Source organism: Oncorhynchus keta, chromosome 5, assembly GCF_023373465.1.
Source record: "Oncorhynchus keta strain PuntledgeMale-10-30-2019 chromosome 5, Oket_V2, whole genome shotgun sequence".
NCBI lineage: Eukaryota > Metazoa > Chordata > Actinopteri > Salmoniformes > Salmonidae > Oncorhynchus > Oncorhynchus keta.
The window spans coordinates 24,203,168-24,223,549 of record NC_068425.1 but is presented as its reverse complement, the minus strand read 5'-3'; the positions used below and the strand labels follow the sequence as shown (position 1 = coordinate 24,223,549).

The 20,382-nt window shown below is 44.6% G+C and overlaps 5 protein-coding genes across 8 annotated transcripts in view; 3 read left to right on the top strand and 2 right to left on the bottom strand.

Annotated features, from left to right (window-relative positions):
• LOC118372550 (elongin-B) overlaps window positions 1–1,215 on the top strand; it is a 47,776-nt gene extending 46,561 nt beyond the window's left edge. For all 4 annotated transcript variants that reach the window (XM_052519182.1, XM_052519183.1, XM_052519181.1 and 1 more), the window contains exon 4: window positions 28–1,215. In XM_052519182.1, coding sequence (XP_052375142.1) covers window positions 28–140 — 113 coding nt within the window. In that variant the 3' untranslated portion in view covers window positions 141–1,215. The remainder of the gene's footprint in view (window positions 1–27) is intronic.
• Window positions 1,216–2,813: 1,598 nt separating this feature from the next.
• On the top strand, window positions 2,814–6,101 carry LOC118372551 (uncharacterized). The gene is made up of 3 exons (XM_035758490.2): window positions 2,814–3,558; window positions 3,690–3,912; window positions 4,308–6,101. The coding sequence occupies exons 1-3, from the start codon at window positions 3,331–3,333 to the stop codon at window positions 4,649–4,651; spliced, it is 795 nt and encodes a 264-aa protein (XP_035614383.2). The 5' UTR covers window positions 2,814–3,330; the 3' UTR covers window positions 4,652–6,101.
• On the bottom strand, window positions 5,426–6,538 carry LOC127929946 (uncharacterized). Its single transcript, XM_052518322.1, has 3 exons — window positions 6,278–6,538; window positions 5,651–6,026; window positions 5,426–5,597 (listed from the first exon to the last, which is right to left on the bottom strand). Exons 1-3 carry the CDS (start codon window positions 6,366–6,368, stop codon window positions 5,426–5,428), a joined length of 639 nt encoding a protein of 212 aa, XP_052374282.1. The 5' UTR covers window positions 6,369–6,538.
• A 252-nt stretch (window positions 6,539–6,790) lies between these two features.
• LOC118372554 (armadillo repeat-containing protein 5-like) lies at window positions 6,791–16,793 on the top strand. Its single transcript, XM_052518321.1, has 8 exons — window positions 6,791–7,115; window positions 7,300–7,805; window positions 7,937–7,967; window positions 8,055–8,165; window positions 12,215–13,109; window positions 13,216–14,339; window positions 14,432–14,564; window positions 14,658–16,793. Exons 2-8 carry the CDS (start codon window positions 7,398–7,400, stop codon window positions 16,147–16,149), a joined length of 4,194 nt encoding a protein of 1,397 aa, XP_052374281.1. The 5' UTR covers window positions 6,791–7,115; window positions 7,300–7,397; the 3' UTR covers window positions 16,150–16,793.
• A 342-nt stretch (window positions 16,794–17,135) lies between these two features.
• LOC118372562 (cytochrome c oxidase subunit 6A, mitochondrial) lies at window positions 17,136–18,880 on the bottom strand. The gene is made up of 4 exons (XM_035758503.2): window positions 18,759–18,880; window positions 18,118–18,195; window positions 17,568–17,710; window positions 17,136–17,411 (listed from the first exon to the last, which is right to left on the bottom strand). The coding sequence occupies exons 2-4, from the start codon at window positions 18,191–18,193 to the stop codon at window positions 17,322–17,324; spliced, it is 309 nt and encodes a 102-aa protein (XP_035614396.2). The 5' UTR covers window positions 18,194–18,195; window positions 18,759–18,880; the 3' UTR covers window positions 17,136–17,321.
• Between the last annotated feature and the right edge of the window lie 1,502 nt (window positions 18,881–20,382).

The window sequence follows — 20,382 nt, the reverse complement described above, 5'->3', positions numbered from 1 at the left end:
TCAAACAAATCTCTCCCTCTCTTTCAGATGATGCATTTGAGCAGCTGAGGGTTGAGCCCTTCTCTAGCCCCCCAGAGCTTCCTGACGTCATGAAGCCTCAGGACTCTGGCAGCACAGCCAATGAGCAGGCTGTGCAGTGAAGGAAGGAAGGAAGCGGGGGGGGGGGTGCTTTGGATTAGGTAGGCTGGCTTTACGGACTGCTTTAGGGTAACATGCGAGTGTACCTGTGAGATCTTTAACTTTGCAGGAAGAACATGAATTCCCACTCACACAGGAGTATTTTCATGTTATTCCTGAACTAGGCTCACGCATGTTTAGATTCACTCATAAGATCCCTCAACAAACATTTCTAATTTGTCAGGCCACTGTCAGTAAGGGGGTTGGGAAAAATTGAAAAATGATTCATACCTCATTTAATTCATACTAGTCTTTTGGGGTGGGTGTAGCCTGTCTTTTGACTATGTGGATTTGCGAATGGAGTGGCTATTACATTTTTAGAATGCCCTCTTGCTGATTGCATTGTTTTTCATTCTTCAATATTAATATTACAATTTAGCGTTTTTTAAATTACTCCTTGGGGTGTTAGTATGTGGTGCAACAAAGGGTTTGTGTTATTAGCTTATCTAGATAACATACGCATGAATGGATCTGAAATAAACACACAAACATGTTGATGCCATGACATAAAATGTATAGCAGAACACATGTACTTGCAGACACGGACACACACACACAGAGAATGGTGTGAAGATTTACAATCATCAGTTTTATTTCAGTGTGACGGTATTAAGCTTTCCCCACTCTGGTTTTTGTTTGCTTGTTTCTTTACTTTTGAACCTTTGCACTGGAGTTCCTGGGTAATTTTGTTTCTTCTCGAGTCTCTATACAAAACTGTACCAATTTGACCCCTATCCCCCAAATTACACCGGGGGGGGGGGGTCTGAAGTGTAAATGGAAACCTTCAGTGGAAATAGACAGGAATCACTAATCTTTTCTGATAAACAAGCAAGAAGGTACAAATCACTGGTGTTGAATTGAAATAGGTGTAAACTGTCTCTTAGATTCAACAACCTGACTTTGGGGTGGTTGTCATGACGCTTTTTTTAAGATATGATGGCAATGGTTCACCAACAAGCTCTTTTAAAAACAGGACTATGAAACAAGCAACACATGTAATTGTCTTGAGTTGACATTAAAAAAAAAAAATCTTTGTCACCTGTGTGGTATATTGTTAATGGACTCTGAAATGCTTTTGTGCCATTCACTTTACTTGGTATTTGTCATTCATATGGTGAAATAAAATCAGTTCAGTGAAATTGCCAAGCTTGTATGATAGTGTAGTACTACAACCAGAAAGAGGTGAACACTTAATCTATTAAACTAGCTACAGCAGGAGAAGAATGTGTTTGTAGCAGGCTGGATGAGAGTTACTCAAATATGTAGCTAGCTCATTTATTTGGATAAAGGGTCAGGTAGGTAACTTTATTAATCTAAACAATTGAGGATGAAGTGGTTTTGCGAGTTAGCTGTAACAATAATAGCATTAGTGACCTTAATATTTGTTAATAAATTACCTTGGTAGAATGTTTAAATGGCTCGCTAGCCTGTACTTTGTAATTTAGTGTGTTGGCTGAACAAGCATGGCCTTTTGCATCAACTATATTTAAATGAATTAACTAAACATCAGTAAATACGCTATTTAGCATATTTTCGGTGGTCCACTCATCTTTCGTGATAAAGGAACAAATGACGGTCTCAGAGTCAACAATCTGTGGTTGTCATTCTCTTAAAATATGATGGAAATGGTTCGCCAACATGCTCTTTTAAAAACAGGACAACCACAAAGTCCTTTTGTTGACGTACAAACAATACATTTGGTCAGGCCTTGTGTGATATATTGTTATTGCTTTCGTTAATGCACACTATTCTGTGAAATGCTTTTGTGCCATTCACTCTGTCATTCATATGGTGAAATAAAATCTGTTCAGCAGTAAAATTAGGAAATGTTCAGGATTTTATTATAGTGTATTATACTACCGCCAAAAGAGTGTGATGTCCTGCACTTGTTTACTGTATTACGTGAGCTACAGCAGAATATATTTCCCAGCGCCTGTAGGGATGGGCATTGGCAGTTGAGTCTGAAAAAGTTTATTTTAATTATTTCTGCTGATACAGCCAAAACAGTAGGTGGCAGCATGCACCTATAGCATTTTTCTTCGTACCCAGTGGTGTCAAGTACTTAAGTAAAAATAATTGAAAGTGCTTAAGTAGTTTTTGGGGCGGTATCTGTCCTTTACTATTTATATTTTTGGCAACTTTTACTTTGCTACATTCCTAAATCAAAATAATGTACTTTTTACTCCATACATTTTCCCTGACACCCAAAAGTACTCTACATTTTGATGGGAAAATGGTCCAATTCACACACTTATCAAGGGAACATCCCTGGTCATTCCTACTGTCTCTGATCTGGCAGACTCACTAAACACAAATGATTCGTTTGTAAATTGTGTGTTGGAGTGTGCCCCTGACTATCTGCCAATAAAAATCGTGTCATCTGGTTTTGTTAATATCAGTAAGTTTAAATAATTGATACTTGTAATTATGATACTTAAGTACATTTTAGCAATTCCATTTACTTTTGATACTTTAGTATTTTACTGGGTCATTTTCTATTAAGATATCTTTACTTTTACTTAAGTATGACAATTTAGTACTTTTCCACCACCTTAATAGTTCGTGCTGCAATAATATCGAAGACGACCCCGTACAGTAGATGGCGGCAATACACCAATAGGTGTAGTCTGCCATAAAACTTTAAAGAAGAAGATTATATTTTTGTTTTTAGCAGGATGGATGAGAGCTAGCTAGCTAGCTAGACAGAACAGATATTTAGCTATCTAATTTATTTCCAACTCAGCTGTCGGGTATCTAACTAGCAATCTACACAATAACTGAGGACATAGCGGATTAGGAAGCTAGTTAGATATAACGTAATTTACTAAATTAGCTTGTTTAGTTACCAGTATCTGTGATAAGTTACACTGTATTATACATTTTTAGATCGCTAGCTAGCCTGTAATTTAGTGTGTTGGCAGACCAAGTTCTGAACAATCATGGCATTATCCATAAACTATTTAAAGGAGTGAATCAGCAAAACAAAATATTAAATACGGTATTCAGGATAACGTTTCGGTGGTCCTCTCAAACATTTTCCACTGCGCTCAGCACCACGCACACGCATGGATAATAATTCTGTTGATTCGGCTGGTCGAGCTGTGCTCGAAATGATGCAGCGTGAATGGGAGCCTCTTTCTCAAGACGAACTGGATGGAGCAACGATTGGACCGAACAGTGGAAGAAATTCTTGAAGCTAACCTCCTAGCAAAGGTTCAGGACCAGCCTGGACCAATCTACCTACAACTGTCTCAGCTGGTGGAAGAACCTCAACAGAAAAACCAAATTCGGTCAACAACAGAATTTACAACACTTTCTCATGTAGAAGAGGAGTCTGAATCTCAACAGTTAACTGATGCTGAGGAAAACGCTGCAGTTCAGGTAGCCTTCAGTAGGCTACTTTTCTTCATTGTTGTGGCTTGATCTATTTTTCCTTCCCCACACTAATGCAGATTTGAGATGACACCATTTGCTGTGCACAGATCTGATTTATGTTTCTTTTCATCTCTCAGTACATTACAGATCTCCTCCAGAATTCAAACTCAAGATACAATCAGAGCCGTATGGCAGGACGTGCCCGCTTATCCCTGTCCCTCACCCTCCTCTCCAGGCGCCTCAGCTATCGCTCTGTGTCTACCAGTTTCCAACTGGAAAAAGGAAACATTCATAGGATCTTCTTTTCCTTTTGTGAGCGTGTGAACACACTTGAGGACCAACAAATTAGATGGCCGACTGGTATGTTGACTGCTGTTCAATGTGGATCAATTCAATGTGTTATACAAATGTTTTCAGCAGGGACCCCATTTTATCCGGCAGTATTTCTGGGGACCCCATTTCCCCCCCAAATAATTTCTTACCACCCCAAATCGGATGACACAACCTTAAAATCAGTCAATTTAGATTTTTACATCAACAAATAACCTTCAATTAATTGCATTAACTTCAAAATGAAAAGGCATCAATACATTTACTCAAGAAATGTTTTCCAATTATCTTTCACAAAAACGTTTGTATATTGTCCCATACATTATTATTATTTTTTTTTTGGGGGCAACCTCACTGCAGAATATCACTGAATTACAATATCCTGACAAACACCTGTGTTTGTTTCTGGTCCTTCTCTCCTCCAGGCATTGAGGCTGTTGAAAACCTCTCCCCCCTCTCCAGCCTGCTGGGGAAAGCCAAGGGCTTAGAAGAGAAGGGCGTCCCCAGGGTCTTGGGAGTCTTGGGGCACACCCGCATCCCCATCCGCCTGCCCATTGGCAAACAGGATGTGGAGAGCATGGTGCCAGAGGTAAAGAGGATGAAGAAGGAGGCCCATCCCGACTCCTGGCTGAACCTGGAGCTGGTGTGTAACCATACAGGCAGGTTGATACACTGCAGAATCAGCAAGGGTTCAGACCTGGATAGAGCCAGTGCTCTGAGGGACAAACTCAAACAGCTCCCTGAGATGATGCCCCGGGGACCTGCCTAGTGGCTCGAGTTGGATATCCAGCCTCTGCCCAGATATTGACCCCGTATGTAGTGGGTCGTGGCCCCAGGGGAAATCTTTACAACAGGTCCCTGGAAGCCCATTTTTACCTCCTGGACCAGGCTGTGGCTGACCTGAAAGCCAGGTTTGAAAGGCTCAGGTATTTGGACATGGGGAACTATGAAAGAGCCAAAGCAGTTGTGCTTACTGCTTGCATACTCCACAATGTATTTCTGGACATGGGGAAAGTGGTCAACGGACAGGTTGAGAGGGAGGCAGGGACACAGGAGGGAGAGGGGGAGTGTGATGAGGAGGGTGTGAGGAGAAGGGAAGCCATCGCAGATTTGCTGTACAAAGAGTTGGATTCTGAAGTACATAAAGTGATTTATAATTGTGTTTGTATTGAGATAATAAAATATACAATATAAATGCTGTTAAAAGGAAGAGTATCACAGCAATATCTTGTATTTTATACATATGTAGGATTATTTGTATCCTATGGCAGATCTATGTACAATATGCCCCGTGTAGCCTTCTTCTCATTCACAGGTATTACAGGGAATTCCTGCAGTGAACTCCTTTGTCAAATGGTGTTATTATAGCATAATAAAAACGTATACAATGACAAATCATAACAACACAAAGTAGCTGAATGGTTGAACGCTTAAGAAACATTTGCATGATGTCTTTCATTCTATGCACAAGCTTCTATATATTACACAAAATCCAAAAGTTTTTAGTTCCATGAGAACTCCTCTGCTCGGGTGTGCTGTACTGCTACTCTGGCAGCTGGAAACTGTTGTTTTGACTGTGAGACAAACTGGAGATTGCACGGGCTAGATTATTGATGGCCTCTATCTTCCTCTCCTCCAGGGCCTTCTGCTGGGCCCACATGTTCATCTTCCTCTCCTGCAGCTCCATGTACAGCTGCAGGACATCCTGGGGGGGCCTGGAAGCAAAGGGGGCAGCTGTCAGGGAGGGTGTAGGAAGGATGGGGTAAACCGCTTGCTGGCAATAGCCTTGCCCAGCTTGGTCCCGTTGAGTTTGGACCTGCGCTGTGCCTCGATCTCCTCCCGACTCTTCCCCAGGACCTCATGCATGGCCTTGAAGAACTCCCAGTGGACACTCTGGGCCCCCAGTCTCTTGGACCTCTCAGCATTTTTCCTGTATGTGGCCAACATGTTACGCCACTTCAGATCACACTCATATGCCTTGACTGTGACATCTTTGCTCCCAGCTGCTCTTAGCTTGGCAGTCACTCTCTCAGCCACTGTCTCCCACAGTTTCTTTTTCTTGCACACTGGCTGGTCAAAGTCCTGGTCCATTTCGAGGCGGGTTTGGACAAGTTCCCATGTGGCTTGTAAAGTCCATACAAACTCTGGAGAAGGGAAGTTGATAAATGTGTATATATAAAAACAATGAGATACAAATAAATGACGTTTTGTTAAATGTTGTTTATTAATTTGTCAGGTGTTTTCCTCGTAGCCCGTGTGTTTACAGAAACGTGCCCTACTGAGAAACTTTGAGAGCCGATTCAAATTATTCTGATAAATATCTGTGATAAACCACAAACTCATCGAGCTCCTCGCAAATAACGATGAATGCAATCTGCTGACAAGTTGCACTGACCTGCTTTCGATTTATCTGTTGCCAAACTGGACGCCGTTGGAGTTTCATCTACTTCAATACTCTCTGTTACAACCGTCTCAATAATATCCATTGTGTTACTCAGTGACAATAAAATGTGTTTGAAGTAGGATATGACAAGCAATTCAAACCAATAATTTAACAACTCTGCTATGGCATGCGATTATCTTTTCCCCCGCATCAACTAAAACGATGAATATAACAACAACCCCATACTTGTTTCCAGCACCTCCCAGTGAGCGTAGCCATTGCATCGTAGAGCAATATGGAAAATGTAGTTTTTATAGTTCTAACGAAACAATATTTATTTAGCTTACTTAACAACAATCACCGGCTGCTATAGATATGGCTTGAAACCAGGAGTTATTTATACACGTTTTGGGAAATGTTATTTTTCATAGAGAAATATTACTTAATTCTGATAGTTGTAAAACAGCTGAGACTACAAGGCCCATGATTAAATAGAACGACCCACCCCTTCACACATCCCTCCCCTTTTCGTGGCGCCTCCTGTTTATCGTCCAGCTAAAAGATGGCGTTAGCGGCTAGCTAAAACGATTATTCTTCGTTTGATTGAATTAATTATGTCGGTGGGAATAATTAGTCATTGCAAATACTTTATTACTCTTGAGATGGGACTTAAAAACAAAGATTACAGCACTTGTGTTCGCACAATAACGCACTGTGATTGTTTGTTGGGCCTTCTCGCATACAGAGGCCTGTCTTTGTTGGGAGTGGACGAGAGGTTTACAAACTTCAACTCCCAGCAGCATTGCTAAGAAGTGGGGTCAAAGGGTAATTTCTTCCACTTGTCATGCCGGTATTGGTAGCATTTTTGTTATTTTCCAGATTTTTTTTGACAAACTTTGGAAATGGATTAAGATGAAAATACACAAGAGGAGATAATTTGTTAACCATGTTTAATACTGTATAACTGTGATGTAGCCTAAGAAAATTGAAAAGTCAAATGCACAAAAATAATGATCCACATTTCTGCCCCTCAGTCCCCCTGTCATCATCCATGTCATCACTTTCTGTCTGAAGTGACTTGTTAGTGAGGATAAGCAGAAGAGCAGGTGGGTTGGAGACAATTAGTCGCATCATGGCGTCAAAGCCAGTGCCAGGGATCCAGAAACATGGGACATGGGCAAGCAACCCCAGAGAAGTGTCCTCAGCCTCCCCAGAGACCTCTCTGACCTGGTGCCTGTCACAGCTCTCTAAACCTGAGAGAGCAGCAGCCGAGGACCACAAGCCAGGCACTGCAGGGCCGGACACCAGTGGACACAGACAGCTGGACAAGAGGGTCAAAGCTGGGCAGTGGCGAGCACTGGTGGCCATCCGCACACAGCACATTAAAGGAGGAAGCAGTGGGATAGCTCGATTCCGAGGCCAGGGTGGACTGCGCACTCTCCTGGACCTGCTAAAGCACCCTGAGTGTTCCAGGAAGACTCTGGACCTGGCTCTCAGCATCCTGGCTAACTGCTGCACTGAGAGACAGACACGAGTTGAGGTGAGACAGAAGGGTGTAGGACAAATCAGGGCTGCTACACATTTCCATTGATTGAATATGAATGTTTAGTATGAAAAGTTGGACAGTGGTGACTTACATTATGATATTTAATGTTTTTCTCCCCTCTAAAGGTTAGGAGGCTTGATGGAATATCTATTGTGGGCAAGTGACTATCACAATAAGTTTAAATCATTCATTTCACATGATGGTGAGAATTTCAGAAATATAAGTTTGCTCTTCCTCTCTTAGTGGGTATTTTGAAGAAGAATGTAGCCATGGAGACGATCCAGAACAGAGCAGCCCGGGCCTTGGGGAACTTGGCCATGGACCCAGAGAGTTCCACACTTATCCACTCTGCCGGTAAGTTTAAAAAAAAAAAATGTAATAATGATTTTGGCTGCCTGTGTCTGTCTGTACATCACTTTCTGATTAGTATTTTTGTTTTGTAGTACAGTACCAGTCAAAAGTTTGGAAACAGGGTTTCTCTTTATTTGTACTACTATCTACATTGTAGAATAAGAGGGAAGACATCAAACTATGTAATACGGCATGTGGAATCACGGAGTTACCATAAAAGTGTTAAACAAATCAAAATATATTTTTTATTCTTCAAAGTAGCTGCCTTAATGACAGTTTTGCACACTCTTGGCATTCTCTCAACCAGCTTCACCTGTCCTGTTCATAAACAAAGGATTGTCCCACTAAGCTCAAACCAGATGGGATGGTGTTTTGCTGCAGAATGCTGTGGTAGCCATGGTGGTTAAGTGCGCCTTGAATTCTAAATAAATCACTGACCGTGTTACCAGCAAAGCACCCCCACACCATCACATGTTGGCGAAGTAATTACAATATAGCAATTAAACACTGGAATGGTAGATGTGCAGAAGATGAATGTGCAAGTAGAGATAATGGGGTGCAAAGGAGCAAGCTAAATATTTACTGTATGGGGATGAGGGAGGCAGATAGATGGGCAATGTACAGGTGCAGTGAGCTGCTCTGACAGCTGGTGCTTAAAGCTAGTGAGGGAGATGTGAGTCTCCAGCTTCAGAGATTTTTGCAGTTCGTTCCCGTCATTGGCAGCAAAGAACTGGAAGGAAAGACAACCAAAGGAGGAATTTGCTTTGGGAGTGACCAGTGAGATATACCTGCGGGAGCGCATGCTACGAGTGGGTGCTGCTATGGTAACCAGTGAGCTGAGATTTACCTAGCGGGGCTTTACCTAGCAGAAACTTGTAGATAACCTGTAGCCAGTGGGTTTGGCGACGAGTATGAAACGAGTGCCAACCAACGAGGGCGTACAGGTCGCAATGGTGGGTAGTGTATGGGGCTTTGGTGACTAAACGGATGACACTGTGATAGACTGCATCCAGTTTGTCGAGTAGAGTTTTGGAGGCTATTTTATAGATGACATCACCGAAGTCGAGGATCGGTAGGATGGTCAGTTTTACGAGGGTATGTTTGGCAGCATGAGTGAAGGATGCTTTGTTGCGATATAGGAAGCCAATTCTAGATTTAATTTTGGATTGGAGATGCTTAATGTGAGTCTGGAAGGAGAGTTTACAGGCTAACCAGACACCTAGGTATTTGTAGTTGTCCACGTATTCTAAGTCAGAGCCGTTCAGAGTAGTGATGATGCTGGACGGGCTAGCAGGTGCGGGCAGTGACCGGTTGAATAGCATACATTTAGTTTCCCCTGCGTTTTAAGAGCAGTTGGAGGCCACGGAAGGAGAGTTGTATGGCATTGAAGCTCGTCTGGGGGTTAGTGTCTGGTGTCCAAAGAGGGGTCAGAAGTATACAGAATGGTGTCCTCTGCGTAGAGGTGTACCAGAGAATCACCAGCACCAAGAGCAGCATCAGTGATGTATACAGAGAAGAGAGTCGGCCAGGTTGAACCCTGTGGCACCCCATAGAGACAGCCAGAGGTCCGGACAACAGGCCCTCCGATTTGACACACTGAACTCCGTCTGAGAAGTAGTTGGTAAACCAGGCGAGGCAATCATTTGAGAAACCAAGGCTGTCGAGTCTGTCAATAAGAATGTTGTGTTTGACAGAGTCGAAAGCCTTGGCCAGGTCGATGAATACGGCTGCACAGTAATGTCTCTTATCGATGGCGGTTATGATGACGTTTAGAACCTTGAGCGTGGCTGAGGTGCACCCATGACCAGCTCTGAAACCAGGTTGCATAGCGGAGAAGGTACGGTGGGATTTGAAATGGTCGGTAATCTGTTTGGCTTTTGAAGACCTTTTTGAAGTGCATTGCTCGTGTTTCTTTGCCCAAGTCTCATCTTAGTGGCCCTTTAGTAGTGGTTTCTTTGCAGCAATTTGATCATGAAGGCCTGATTTCATGCAGTCTCTGAACAGTTAATGTTGAGATGTCTTACTTGTACTCTGAAGCACTTATTTGGGCTGCAATTTCTGAGGATGGTGACTCTTAACCTCTCTGGGATATGTGGGATGCTAGCGTCCCACCTGGCCAAAAGCCAGGCAAAATGCAGAGCGCCAAATTCAAATAAATTACTATAAAAATCAAACTTTCATTAAATCACACATGCAAGATAGCAAATTAAAGCTACACTTGTGAATCCAGCCAACATGTCAGATTTCAAAAGGCTTTTCGGCGAAAGCAAAACGATGCTATTATCTGAGGATAGCACTTCCGTAAACAAAGAGAGAGAAGCATATTTCAATCCTGCAGGCACGACACAAAACGCATAAATAAAAATATAATTCATGCCTTACCTTGGACAAGCTTCTTTGTTGGCACTCCAATATGTCCCATAAACATCACAAATGGTCCTTTTGTTCGATTAATTCCGTCAATATATATACAAAATGTCCATTTATTTGGCGCGTTTGATCCAGAAAAACACCGGTTCCAACTTGCAACGTGACGACAAAATATCTCAAAAGTTACCTGTAAACTTTGCCAAAACTTTTTAAACTACTTTTGTAATACAACTTCGGGTATTTTTAAAGTAAATAATCGATAAAATTGAAGACGGGATGATCTGTGTTCAATACAGGAGGAAAACAAACTGTAGCTAGCTTTCTGGTCATGCACCTCTATCGTAACAGTACACTTCAAGTGACCCTCGTTCAAGATGGCTGTACTTCTTCATTACAAAGGAAAAACCTCAACCAATTTCTAAAGACTGTTGACATCCAGTGGAAGCGCTAGGAACTGCAAGAAGGTCCCTTAGAAATCTGGAGTCCCAGAGTCTATCCAAATCTACTAATAATATGCATATCTTATCTTCAGGGGATGAGTAGCAGGCAGTTGAATTTGGGCATTCATTTCATCCGGATGTGAAAATACTGCCCCCTGTCACCAAGAAGTTAATGAACTTATTCTCTGCAGCAGAGGTAACTCTGGATCTTCCTTTCCTGTGGTGGTCCTCATGAGAGCCAGTTTCATCATAGCGCTTGATGGTTTTTGTGACTGCACTTGAGAAAATTTCAAGAACTTTAAAAGGTATCTGGATTGACTGACCTTCATGTCTTAAAGTTCTATTAGACCATGGTGCTTGCCTACGGAGCTGTGAGGGGAACGGCACCTCAGTACCTCCAGGCTCTGATCAGGCCCTACACCCAAACAAGGGCACTGCGTTCATCCACCTCTGGCCTGCTCGCCTCCCTACCACTAAGGAAGTACAGTTCCCGCTCAGCCCAGTCAAAACTGTTCGCTGCTCTGGCCCCCAATGGTGGAACAAACTCCTCACGACGCCAGGACAGCGGAGTCAATCACCACCTTCCGGAGACACCTGAAACCCCACCTCTTTAAGGAATACCTAGGATAGGATAAAGTAATCCTTCTCACCCCCTTAAAAGATTTAGATGCACTATTGTAAAGTGGCTGTTCCACTGGATGTCATAAGGTGAATGCACCAATTTGTAAGTCGCTCTGGATAAGAGCGTCTGCTAAATGACTTAAATGTAAATGTAATGTATTAAAGACTGTTATTTCTCTTTGCTTATTTGAGCTGTTCTTGCCATATGTGGACTTTTTTTTTTAACCAAATAGGGGTATCTTCTGCATACACCCCTACTTTGTCACAACACAACTGATTGGCTCAAATAAACTTTAACGCTGTTAATTTAAATGCATTCCAGGTGAAGCTGGTTGAGAGAATGCCTTGAAGCTGGTTGAGAGAATGCCTTGACAGCTTTGCACACACTTGGCAAAGGGTGGCTATTTTGAAGAACCTCAAATATAAAATGTATTTTGATTTGTTTAACATTTTTATGGTTACTACATGATTCCATATGTGTTCTTTCATAGTTTTGATGTCTTCACTATTATTCTACAATATAGTAAAAATAAAGAAACCCTTGAATGAGTACTGGTACTGTATAAGTTGAACATTAGATTTTGTCCCTGAAAAATAATTGCTTTTCTGTTTTCGACACAGGTGGTGTTCCACTCCTGCTCCTCTGCATCTCTCTTGCATCTGCCCCATCCCCTCCCTCTGATGACCCACTGGAAGCCCCTTCCTCTAAACTAGAGTGTGCTCAGTCAGCTGCCCGTGCCCTCCTCTACCTTGCAGACACCCCCTCAAACCGCCTTTTACTGCTCACCCAGGGTACTCTGACTGCTCTCGCCCCGCTCATTGCTCCAGAGTACCCTCTGGGGCTGAGGAGAGCAGCACTCCGGACCCTCCATGAGCTCACCAGGAGCTGTGGTGTAGAGTGTGCTAGAGAGGTGTCCCGATCTGGGGTTCTAGCTCAGCTAGGTGTCATGGCTTCGGGAGAGGCCGCTAAACCTTTTGAGGAGCTTGCGTTGAAAACCCTGGCCAACATGTGCACTCAAGGCTGCTTACGTCCTCTGGTGGGTTCCCTGGGGGTAATCCAGAAGTTTACGGAGGAGGTCAAGAAGGACGGCCTGAAGTCTGGAGTGTTCCTCAAGGCTCTCTGCTTATGCTGCAAAGAGGCAGTGAACCGGGCCAAAGTGAAGGAGAGCGGCGGTCTGGAGGTGTTAATTGGCTTCCTTGGTGTCCATCGGAGCCACCCCCTCGACCGATTGGTCATTCTGGCCTGTGTTGACTTTGTCTATGACGAAGCTGCCCTGGAACATTTACAAGAATTGGGAATAGTCCCCCTGCTAGTTGCTCGGTTAGTGGAGCTGGCTAAAGGTGAGGAGCCATCTGCTGGGAAGATGGATGTGAGCCTCACCTCTACCATGTTTGCGTCAGAGCTGCTGTCTACGTCATGTTTCGACTCATTTGACTTCCCTCCCCCAGAGGGGAACAGGAAAGAGGAGATGGGGAAGGAGCATGTCCTTGGGTCATCCAGCTTTCTTAGCCTGAGGTGAGTGAACAGACTCACCTTTGCCCCCCTCTGGGTTTGTGCACCTGTGAATTACTTGAGTTTTGTAAAAATAGTTATCTGACCTGTCCTATTGTTGCTCCTCCAGGTCCTGGTTGGTGTCTGAAGGGTTGATCTCCTCTGAGGGGGATCTTCTTGACTCTTCTGGAGGCACGGAGGGAGATTGGGGGAGTCTTCATATCCCTTCTTCTCCCCAAACCTCTTCCACTGACTGTCATTCCCCTTTAAAATGCTTATCTCCTACCAGCTCACTACCTTCCTCCACTCCCTTATCCGCACCCAAATCTCAGAGTCAATCCACCCCATCTACCTCAACGAGTTCTCCAGCTCAGGTCCACATGTCATCTCCCTCAAAAACCGCTGATCTGTCTCCCTGTGTCCCTCTGCCCTTCTCTACCTCCACCCCCCGAGCCCAGCCCAGCTCCTCTACCTCCACCCCCCGAGCCCAGCCCAGCTCCTCTACCTCCACCCCCCGAGCCCAGCCCAGCTCCTCTACCTCCACCCCCGAGCCCAGCCCAGCTCCTCTACCTCCACCCCCGAGCCCAGCCCGGCTCCTCTACCTCCACCCCCGAGCCCAGCCCGGCTGCTCTACCTCCACCGCCCAGCCCGGCTCCTCTACCTCCACCCCCCGAGCCCAGCCCGGCTCCTCTACCTCCACCCCCCGAGCCCAGCCCGGCTCCTCTACCTCCACCCCCCGAGCCCAGCCCGGCTCCTCTACCTCTTCTCTCCCCTCCCCCACTATTCCACCCCTCACTTCCGTCTCCCCATCCAAGTTCTCCTCCCCTCCATGGAAAAGGCCACGTGTCCCCTCAACCACCCGCTCCAGTGTGGTGCCCCTCGACACCCCTCCCACAGTGTCCCGACCCCAGGCCTACCACCACCCCTACCACCCTGAGCCTTGGGCCCCAGAGTCTCCCATCCTGCTGCTGCTCTCACGCTTCTCTCATGCCACGGACCCCAGCGCTGCTCTTGTCAACTCAGGCATCATCTCTGGCCTACTCTTCTACCTCAGCCAGCATCAGGACCCCAGCGGCAGGTGCTTCCGCATGCTGTGCCGGCTGAGCTGCAACCCCAACTGTCTGCAGGCGCTGGTCAGGACTGGCTCAGTGGCTCTGATCCGCCATCACCTGGTCCAGAGAGGGAGTGACCCTGAGAGTTGGGGAGCTGGAGAGAGGCAGACTGATAGGGTCAAGTCCAAAGTGAAACAGCTTGGTAAGTTTAATTGATGTACTTGATCATAAAGTTTGGTTTTTAGTTTGTAATGGTGCTGCTGTAACGTTTTGGGTATAATTTATTGTCTTTAGGTCTTGCTCTGCTTAGTAATCTACGTGTTCAGTGTGAGTCTGGATTTGGTTCTGGAGTCCTGAGCCATGTGATGCTGTCAGGCTCAGAGTCAGACAAGCTGAACTGTGCTCTGTCTCTACCACTAGTAAATGGGTAAGTCAAATTGTTTTGTGTGAAATGGCACTGTTATACATTTCTTATCATTCCACCAACTGTAATCTGACATCAACTTGTATTCCCTAACAGTAACAAGGTTCTCTTGAAGAAACTTCTTCTAGACAACGGTGGTCTACTCTTGGCTCTGGAGCCCCTTGGATGTAATGAGGATGAGGAAGAGGAAGACCATCACACCAGTGAATGCCGACGACTCCTCTCAGATTGTCTCAACTCACCGCAACATGTCTCCGCCCCCCAGCTCCACTCTCTATATTTCTCCCTGCTGATTGGATGCCTCTCTAGTCTGATGGGTTGCCCCAAAACAGTACTGGCTAAAAGAAGGTGCAGGGTACTCAGTCCTATCAAACCCCTGTCAGTCTCACAAACCGGTAAAGCTTCACCCCCTCCCTTAAAAAAGCCTCGTCTGGTCAATATCTGTCCTTACAATGACTCAACCTTTGACCTCCTCTTCCTGCTGGATGATGGGAGCCAGGTGTCAGCCAATAGGGAAGCAGTGGCTGGGGCGGAGGGAACTGAGGTGGTGGGGTCAGAGTACTTCAGGGCCCTGTTGAGGGGGGGCTTTGGAGAGGCACAAGGGAGAACTGGGGAGGCCATCCCCATCAGGGATGTGAGCCAAGGCATGCTGCTACCTGTACTGCACTATCTGCATGGCTGTCGCCTGAACAAGGACGGAGAGACTGCAGAGGAACAGGGGGATGAGACGGAGAGAGAAGGCAGAGGAGAGTGTCAGATTTTGGGATCCTTGGCCTCTGAGGGGCTGGGTGTCTGGCGAGACGGGGCAGAAGAACCCTCACCAGAGGCACAGGGCTTCCAGAAGACCCCCCTAGCCGAGACGATGATGGGGGCCTGTAGGTTTTTGGTGACGGAGTTGCAGAGGGAGGTGGAGGATCTGTGTGTGTCTTTGCTGTCCTGCTCTGCCAAGAATGCTGGTCGAATTGCAGACGTTGGCAAAAATCCTCCATCTAACATGGACCAATATGGGTCAGAGGGAGAGTCTGCTGACGAGAGCCTGGCAAACCGCACATCTGGACTAGAGTTGAGTGGTTCTGAGGCCCAGACAGACTCCTTGGCCCCCACAGTGACAGCAGGCCAGGCTGAGTCACTACATGGCTCTGGACTCCAACCCTGTCAGCAGACTGAGGGTAGACGGCACTCTGCCCCTGGACCAGGCCAGAAGGGCATTAGTGCACCAACGACAACCTCAGGACTGGAGACTTGTGTCAATCCGCTGAAATCAAGTTCTGCCTCAAAGTGCTGCAAAAGACGTTCTAAACTGAGGAGTGTTTCAAACACACAGAAGGTTGCGGATTCTGTACAGGACTCTAAAGTTGGTCCTGGTAGATGGACCCTCCTACCACAGGTGTATTGGTTTTCCCAACGGTACAGCTATCCTGGACTGGGCAGGGCCTGCCTGTCCCTACTGCTGGGCTCTCAGGGCTTCTCCCAGCCCCGCCCTTCTTCCCTGGCTGCAGACTGCCTGCGCAGACTGGCCAAAGAGGCAGACTGTACAGAGACTCTGAAACATGACCTAGTGAGTCTGGCCACCATGGCCCTGAGCTGAGGAGGAGGGGGGGGGGTGTTGGGTGGAGATGGAGGTGAGGAGAGGAGAAACAGGATCAAATAGATTTATTAGGGATGGTATGAGATCATGTGATTGTCTCTCCAATGACACTGAATTTAACGTTTGTCATTGTGAAAAGCCTTCCTTCCTTGTGAATATCTGTCTTTGTCTCACAACAAATAACCGTTATATTCCAATATTGGCGTTTACAAAGTAATTGAAGTTGTGAATTATTTTCTTCAGAATATTACATTTATATTTAAAGTAGTCATGCTACCATTTAAAGGGATGGGTTCTCAGACAGAATCATGAGGGAAATCATTTTTTATCTCATGGTGCACTGTAAATTAAGTTGTATTATAATTAAAATATATTGGCATAACGTAATATGCTAAATACTTTTGTTGCATGTAATGTTAACTTTTTTAAATATTTTCAGTTTGATTTTGAAATATACACAGCTGTCCTGTAAATGTCCTTTATTGACTTGGATGACTCTAATAATCAGGGTGGGACTGGGTGCCATGTTGTATATGCTGTAAATAAAGTGAACTTTAGGAGTAGCTGCAAGGTGACGATAACAGAGATCAGCTTTCACTCCCCTCATGTGAATCCACGCTCCTCAATAAATCTGTTTAGACGTCTTTCTCTTTTGTCCTGTCTGAAAAGGAATACTGTATCTAAAGGACAAGACAGATCAACACGAATGTTGACTATGCGCAGTAGGTCACCTGCTCGGTGCTCAGACGAACAGTGGTGATTCAACATGTAGAATAGTCGGGAAATGAATAGAAAATGACAGCCAATGTTCTGTGGTAAGAGCAAGGCCACACCCACTACGCACAGCCAACGTCTGTGTTGGTCTGTTCTCAATGTATGTTTGGTGTTCAGAACTGGAATATATGTATGTTTACATACTAGTTCCATTCATCTTACACATAACATCAGACAGTTAGAGGTAAACAAATGAGAAGCCACTCAGTGTGTGTGTGTGATACAGTAAAACTAGTATATTTTTTATTTCTATCTGACTGAGAGAACCACAGTCAGTAGTGTTGCTAATTGGCCCCTTGGTTAGTAGCATAATGCCAGGTTCATTAGAGCTATAGATTACAGCTATTCAGCATGTAGCAATCAGGGAAGGTGGATGATCAGCATAGAGTTAGGTTTCCTTAGTGGCGGGGGCCCTCATAGCCCTCAGGAAGAGCATTTTCATGAGGGTTGTGGAAGAGAGAGTGGTTGCCATCACCCCAGGGCCATTTCTGAAAGAGAAAGTTGTTTTCATCATTCAGGATAGATTGGATAAAACTAGACCTATGTTCAGAAAGACATCCCACTACTACTACCAATCCTAACATGTAGATGATGAACTGTGAGTGAAGTTAGTCTGTTGGTTATCAGAGTGCCTCCTGTATCACCTTGGTGCGGATGCGAAGGTGTGAGTAGGCCACAAACTCAGGGGGTTCATGGGAGTGCTGCTGCATTTTCATGTAGGCGTTGGCGATGCAGACGGCCACACCAGGTAGGGCCAACACAAACGACAGGATCTTCCAGGTCCTAGCTGTGGAGGTCAAACCATTTCCGCTAGATCAGACTCAACGGTTCTGTGTGACCCTGAGTTATCAAGGCTTGGGTACATCACAACACCAGCATAACTAAGTAACAGAGCAGCTCCAAAACACTGATGATCCATTTCAGATTTCAGCGACTCCGCCTTGGTTCCTTGTCTCAGGCTCTGACATGCAGGACAGAAGCACCTCAATTACAATATGATACATTTGTAAGTCACCTGACAGGCCTAAATACAGCAGAGCACAAACATTTAATGAATGTAAGAGGAAGACTGCCAACTTTCCACAAACCTCTGTTAATGTTAAACCCAGAAGCCCAACTGAACACAAAAGGTGCAGGCAGTAGGGCACAGAATATAGAACACAATATGAGAAGAGTTAAGTACATTACACACACCTGATCCTCCCTCATGGCCTGCGTGTGATGCAGCAGATAATACCCTGCGGGCCGCCATCGATGCAGGAGACGCCATTCCTGTGGAGTACAGACAGACAACTCTTAAACCAATGGACAGAGGATAGAACTGGGAATTAGTTTCTATGTTTGTGTAGACAGAGAGGCAGTAGGCTATGTTCAGATGAGTAGATTTATTCCTTTTAGAAAAGTGCTATTATATTTCAAGGTAATTTATTACACCCTATAGACAAGATGAAATTATCCAGGTCCAGGCCCACACGTTATCCATGTTAAAGGTTTGTATTGTGGCTCCTCTACCCCAGCAACAGTAAGTAGGTCAAGCTACAGCTCTCAATAAACCTTCATAAATAAGATATCCCATTAAAATGGCTCACAATACATGTTAACTGACAGTAAATGTCTAACCTAGTCATTTTCAAATGAAGTCAAATACATTTGATAAATATTGTGTTTTAAATACCTAAATGAAAAGTAAAGTTTAAAAACAGACAGAAGCCATGCCATAGGCCAGTTGATATTACTGGTGATCTGAAATGGGAAACACTTGGGAAGCAAAAATTAAACAAATACCATAAAACCTGTAAAAACTTTCTGTTCTTTATCCAAAAAGTTTAACTCACCTTTAATTTTGTTGGTCAGTCTTTTGTCCTTTTCTCTTCCTGCACCTTTGTGTCTGTTTGTCCTTCAGCCTGTCCTGGACTGAACAGAACTGTGAGACTCCTCCCTGTTGCAACCTGTCCGTCTGCCAAGAAATATCAAGTTTATATTTGGTCAAGTGCAAAAGGCAGGCCGGAAGATGTGTGATAGAGAGGAAGAAGGAATGGGATGGGTGGTTGACATTGTCTGTTGTGTTTTTGTCTCTTTGTAAACTGCACATGAGATTTCCTGCTGTGTAAGTGCTAGGCACTTTTGCACTTGACCAAATATAAACTTGATATGCAAGGAATTTACACTAAAACTAAAATTAAGATCCTACTAATAGTAGTAGGTCCCAGTTTTGTTCAATCTAATTCTGCGCATGACCACATCCACGTGAGATTGATAGATTACCATGAACGACATCACATGTTGATCAGATGGCGGGAAAGGGTCTGAAGTGGGAAAATAGCGCCTGATGAAGCTTTGAAATAGATGGTCTGTATTTCCTTTATGTTTTTGTTAAAGAGTTCACAAGAAGGCTAATGTGTCAAGCAATTCTGCACGCCTAATTTCATAGGGTTGGCATTTGTAGATAAATGTATTTTCATCAACTATACTTCAGTTACATAGAGAATGGGCCGTGTACAATCGGAAGTTGTGAATATGACTGATAGGTGTGTCTGCTAATCATGGTGCAGCTGACCTGTCCTTTTCATTTGCTGAAGTCTGACTTGAATCTGGTCCAGCTGGAACTTGTACAAGTTCAGGAATAGCTCCCACTGTGTGTCACAGGGTAACAGTATGCCCTGATCTGCGGTTTGTCAGTGGCAGTCACAGTGCAGCACCCACACCTCTTCCTAGACAGTGAGCGTTCTATACCTACAGACTGCAGCCTGAACTCTGTATTGCTTAATGTTGAGCTAGCTCTCTCATAGTTGGGCGGGACGTGTGTGTGCGCGTGTGCGCATGCGTGCATGTCAGATAATAGTGTCCGTGGTGTAGGCCTATCTTATTGAAGCTGACAGAACCATAGGTTTAATGCTGCACATTTGGGTTTGAAATTAAATACTTAATATTGACATTCAAAGACGAGATAGCAAATAGGTCTAGAAGTGTAGTATTACTTCACTATAGATAATTATCATATCAGAACAGTAGCAGTTCGTGGGTAAGAAAAGCCATATTACAACCTATGTGTTGTGATAATTGCGTTGTTTGCTCTATAACCTGTTAGTTCATGTGCCTTGCGGCCGTGATATATAGACCTAAAGGCTGAGACAATAAGAGGACAAAGTGGCAGAATAAATTCAACTACAGCTTTGTTTCATCGCAAAAGCGACAAGCAACCTCTGTCCAGTGAAGTCCACAAAGCATATTGCATGTAGCAAACAGTTACAGGACCTACAGCATGATCAAGCAAGTTACTGTTTCTGACATTTTCGGACCACTAAACAACTATGGATTTAGAAGCACTGTGAGTTACCGCAAGTCGCAAAGGAAACAGGAGCTCCACTATTCACACCAAATCCAATTTGGCTTCCCTTTACACTTTTTTTGGTGCGCTAGGAACATTCACAGTTGAGCTCACTCAGTTTAGCTCAATGC

Excerpts from the sequence above, each read along its gene's own strand:
- LOC118372551 (XM_035758490.2), top strand. The coding sequence starts at position 3,331 with ATGGAGCAACGATTGGACCGAACAGTGGAAGAAATTCTTGAAGCTAAC. Across the intron at positions 3,559-3,689 it reads AGGAAAACGCTGCAGTTCAG|TACATTACAGATCTCCTCCA; the intron begins GTAGCCTTCAGT and ends TTCATCTCTCAG. Across the intron at positions 3,913-4,307 it reads ACAAATTAGATGGCCGACTG|GCATTGAGGCTGTTGAAAAC; the intron begins GTATGTTGACTG and ends TCTCTCCTCCAG.
- LOC118372554 (XM_052518321.1), top strand. The coding sequence starts at position 7,398 with ATGGCGTCAAAGCCAGTGCCAGGGATCCAGAAACATGGGACATGGGCA. Across the intron at positions 8,166-12,214 it reads CACACTTATCCACTCTGCCG|GTGGTGTTCCACTCCTGCTC; the intron begins GTAAGTTTAAAA and ends TTTTCGACACAG. Across the intron at positions 13,110-13,215 it reads TCCAGCTTTCTTAGCCTGAG|GTCCTGGTTGGTGTCTGAAG; the intron begins GTGAGTGAACAG and ends TTGCTCCTCCAG.
- LOC127929946 (XM_052518322.1), bottom strand. The coding sequence starts at position 6,368 with ATGGATATTATTGAGACGGTTGTAACAGAGAGTATTGAAGTAGATGAA. Across the intron at positions 6,027-6,277 it reads AACAGATAAATCGAAAGCAG|AGTTTGTATGGACTTTACAA; the intron begins GTCAGTGCAACT and ends TCCCTTCTCCAG. Across the intron at positions 5,598-5,650 it reads AAGGCTATTGCCAGCAAGCG|GCCCCCCCAGGATGTCCTGC; the intron begins GTTTACCCCATC and ends CTTTGCTTCCAG.
- LOC118372562 (XM_035758503.2), bottom strand. The coding sequence starts at position 18,193 with ATGGCGTCTCCTGCATCGATGGCGGCCCGCAGGGTATTATCTGCTGCA. Across the intron at positions 17,711-18,117 it reads AGGCCATGAGGGAGGATCAG|CTAGGACCTGGAAGATCCTG; the intron begins GTGTGTGTAATG and ends TGACCTCCACAG. Across the intron at positions 17,412-17,567 it reads ACCTTCGCATCCGCACCAAG|AAATGGCCCTGGGGTGATGG; the intron begins GTGATACAGGAG and ends TTTCTCTTTCAG.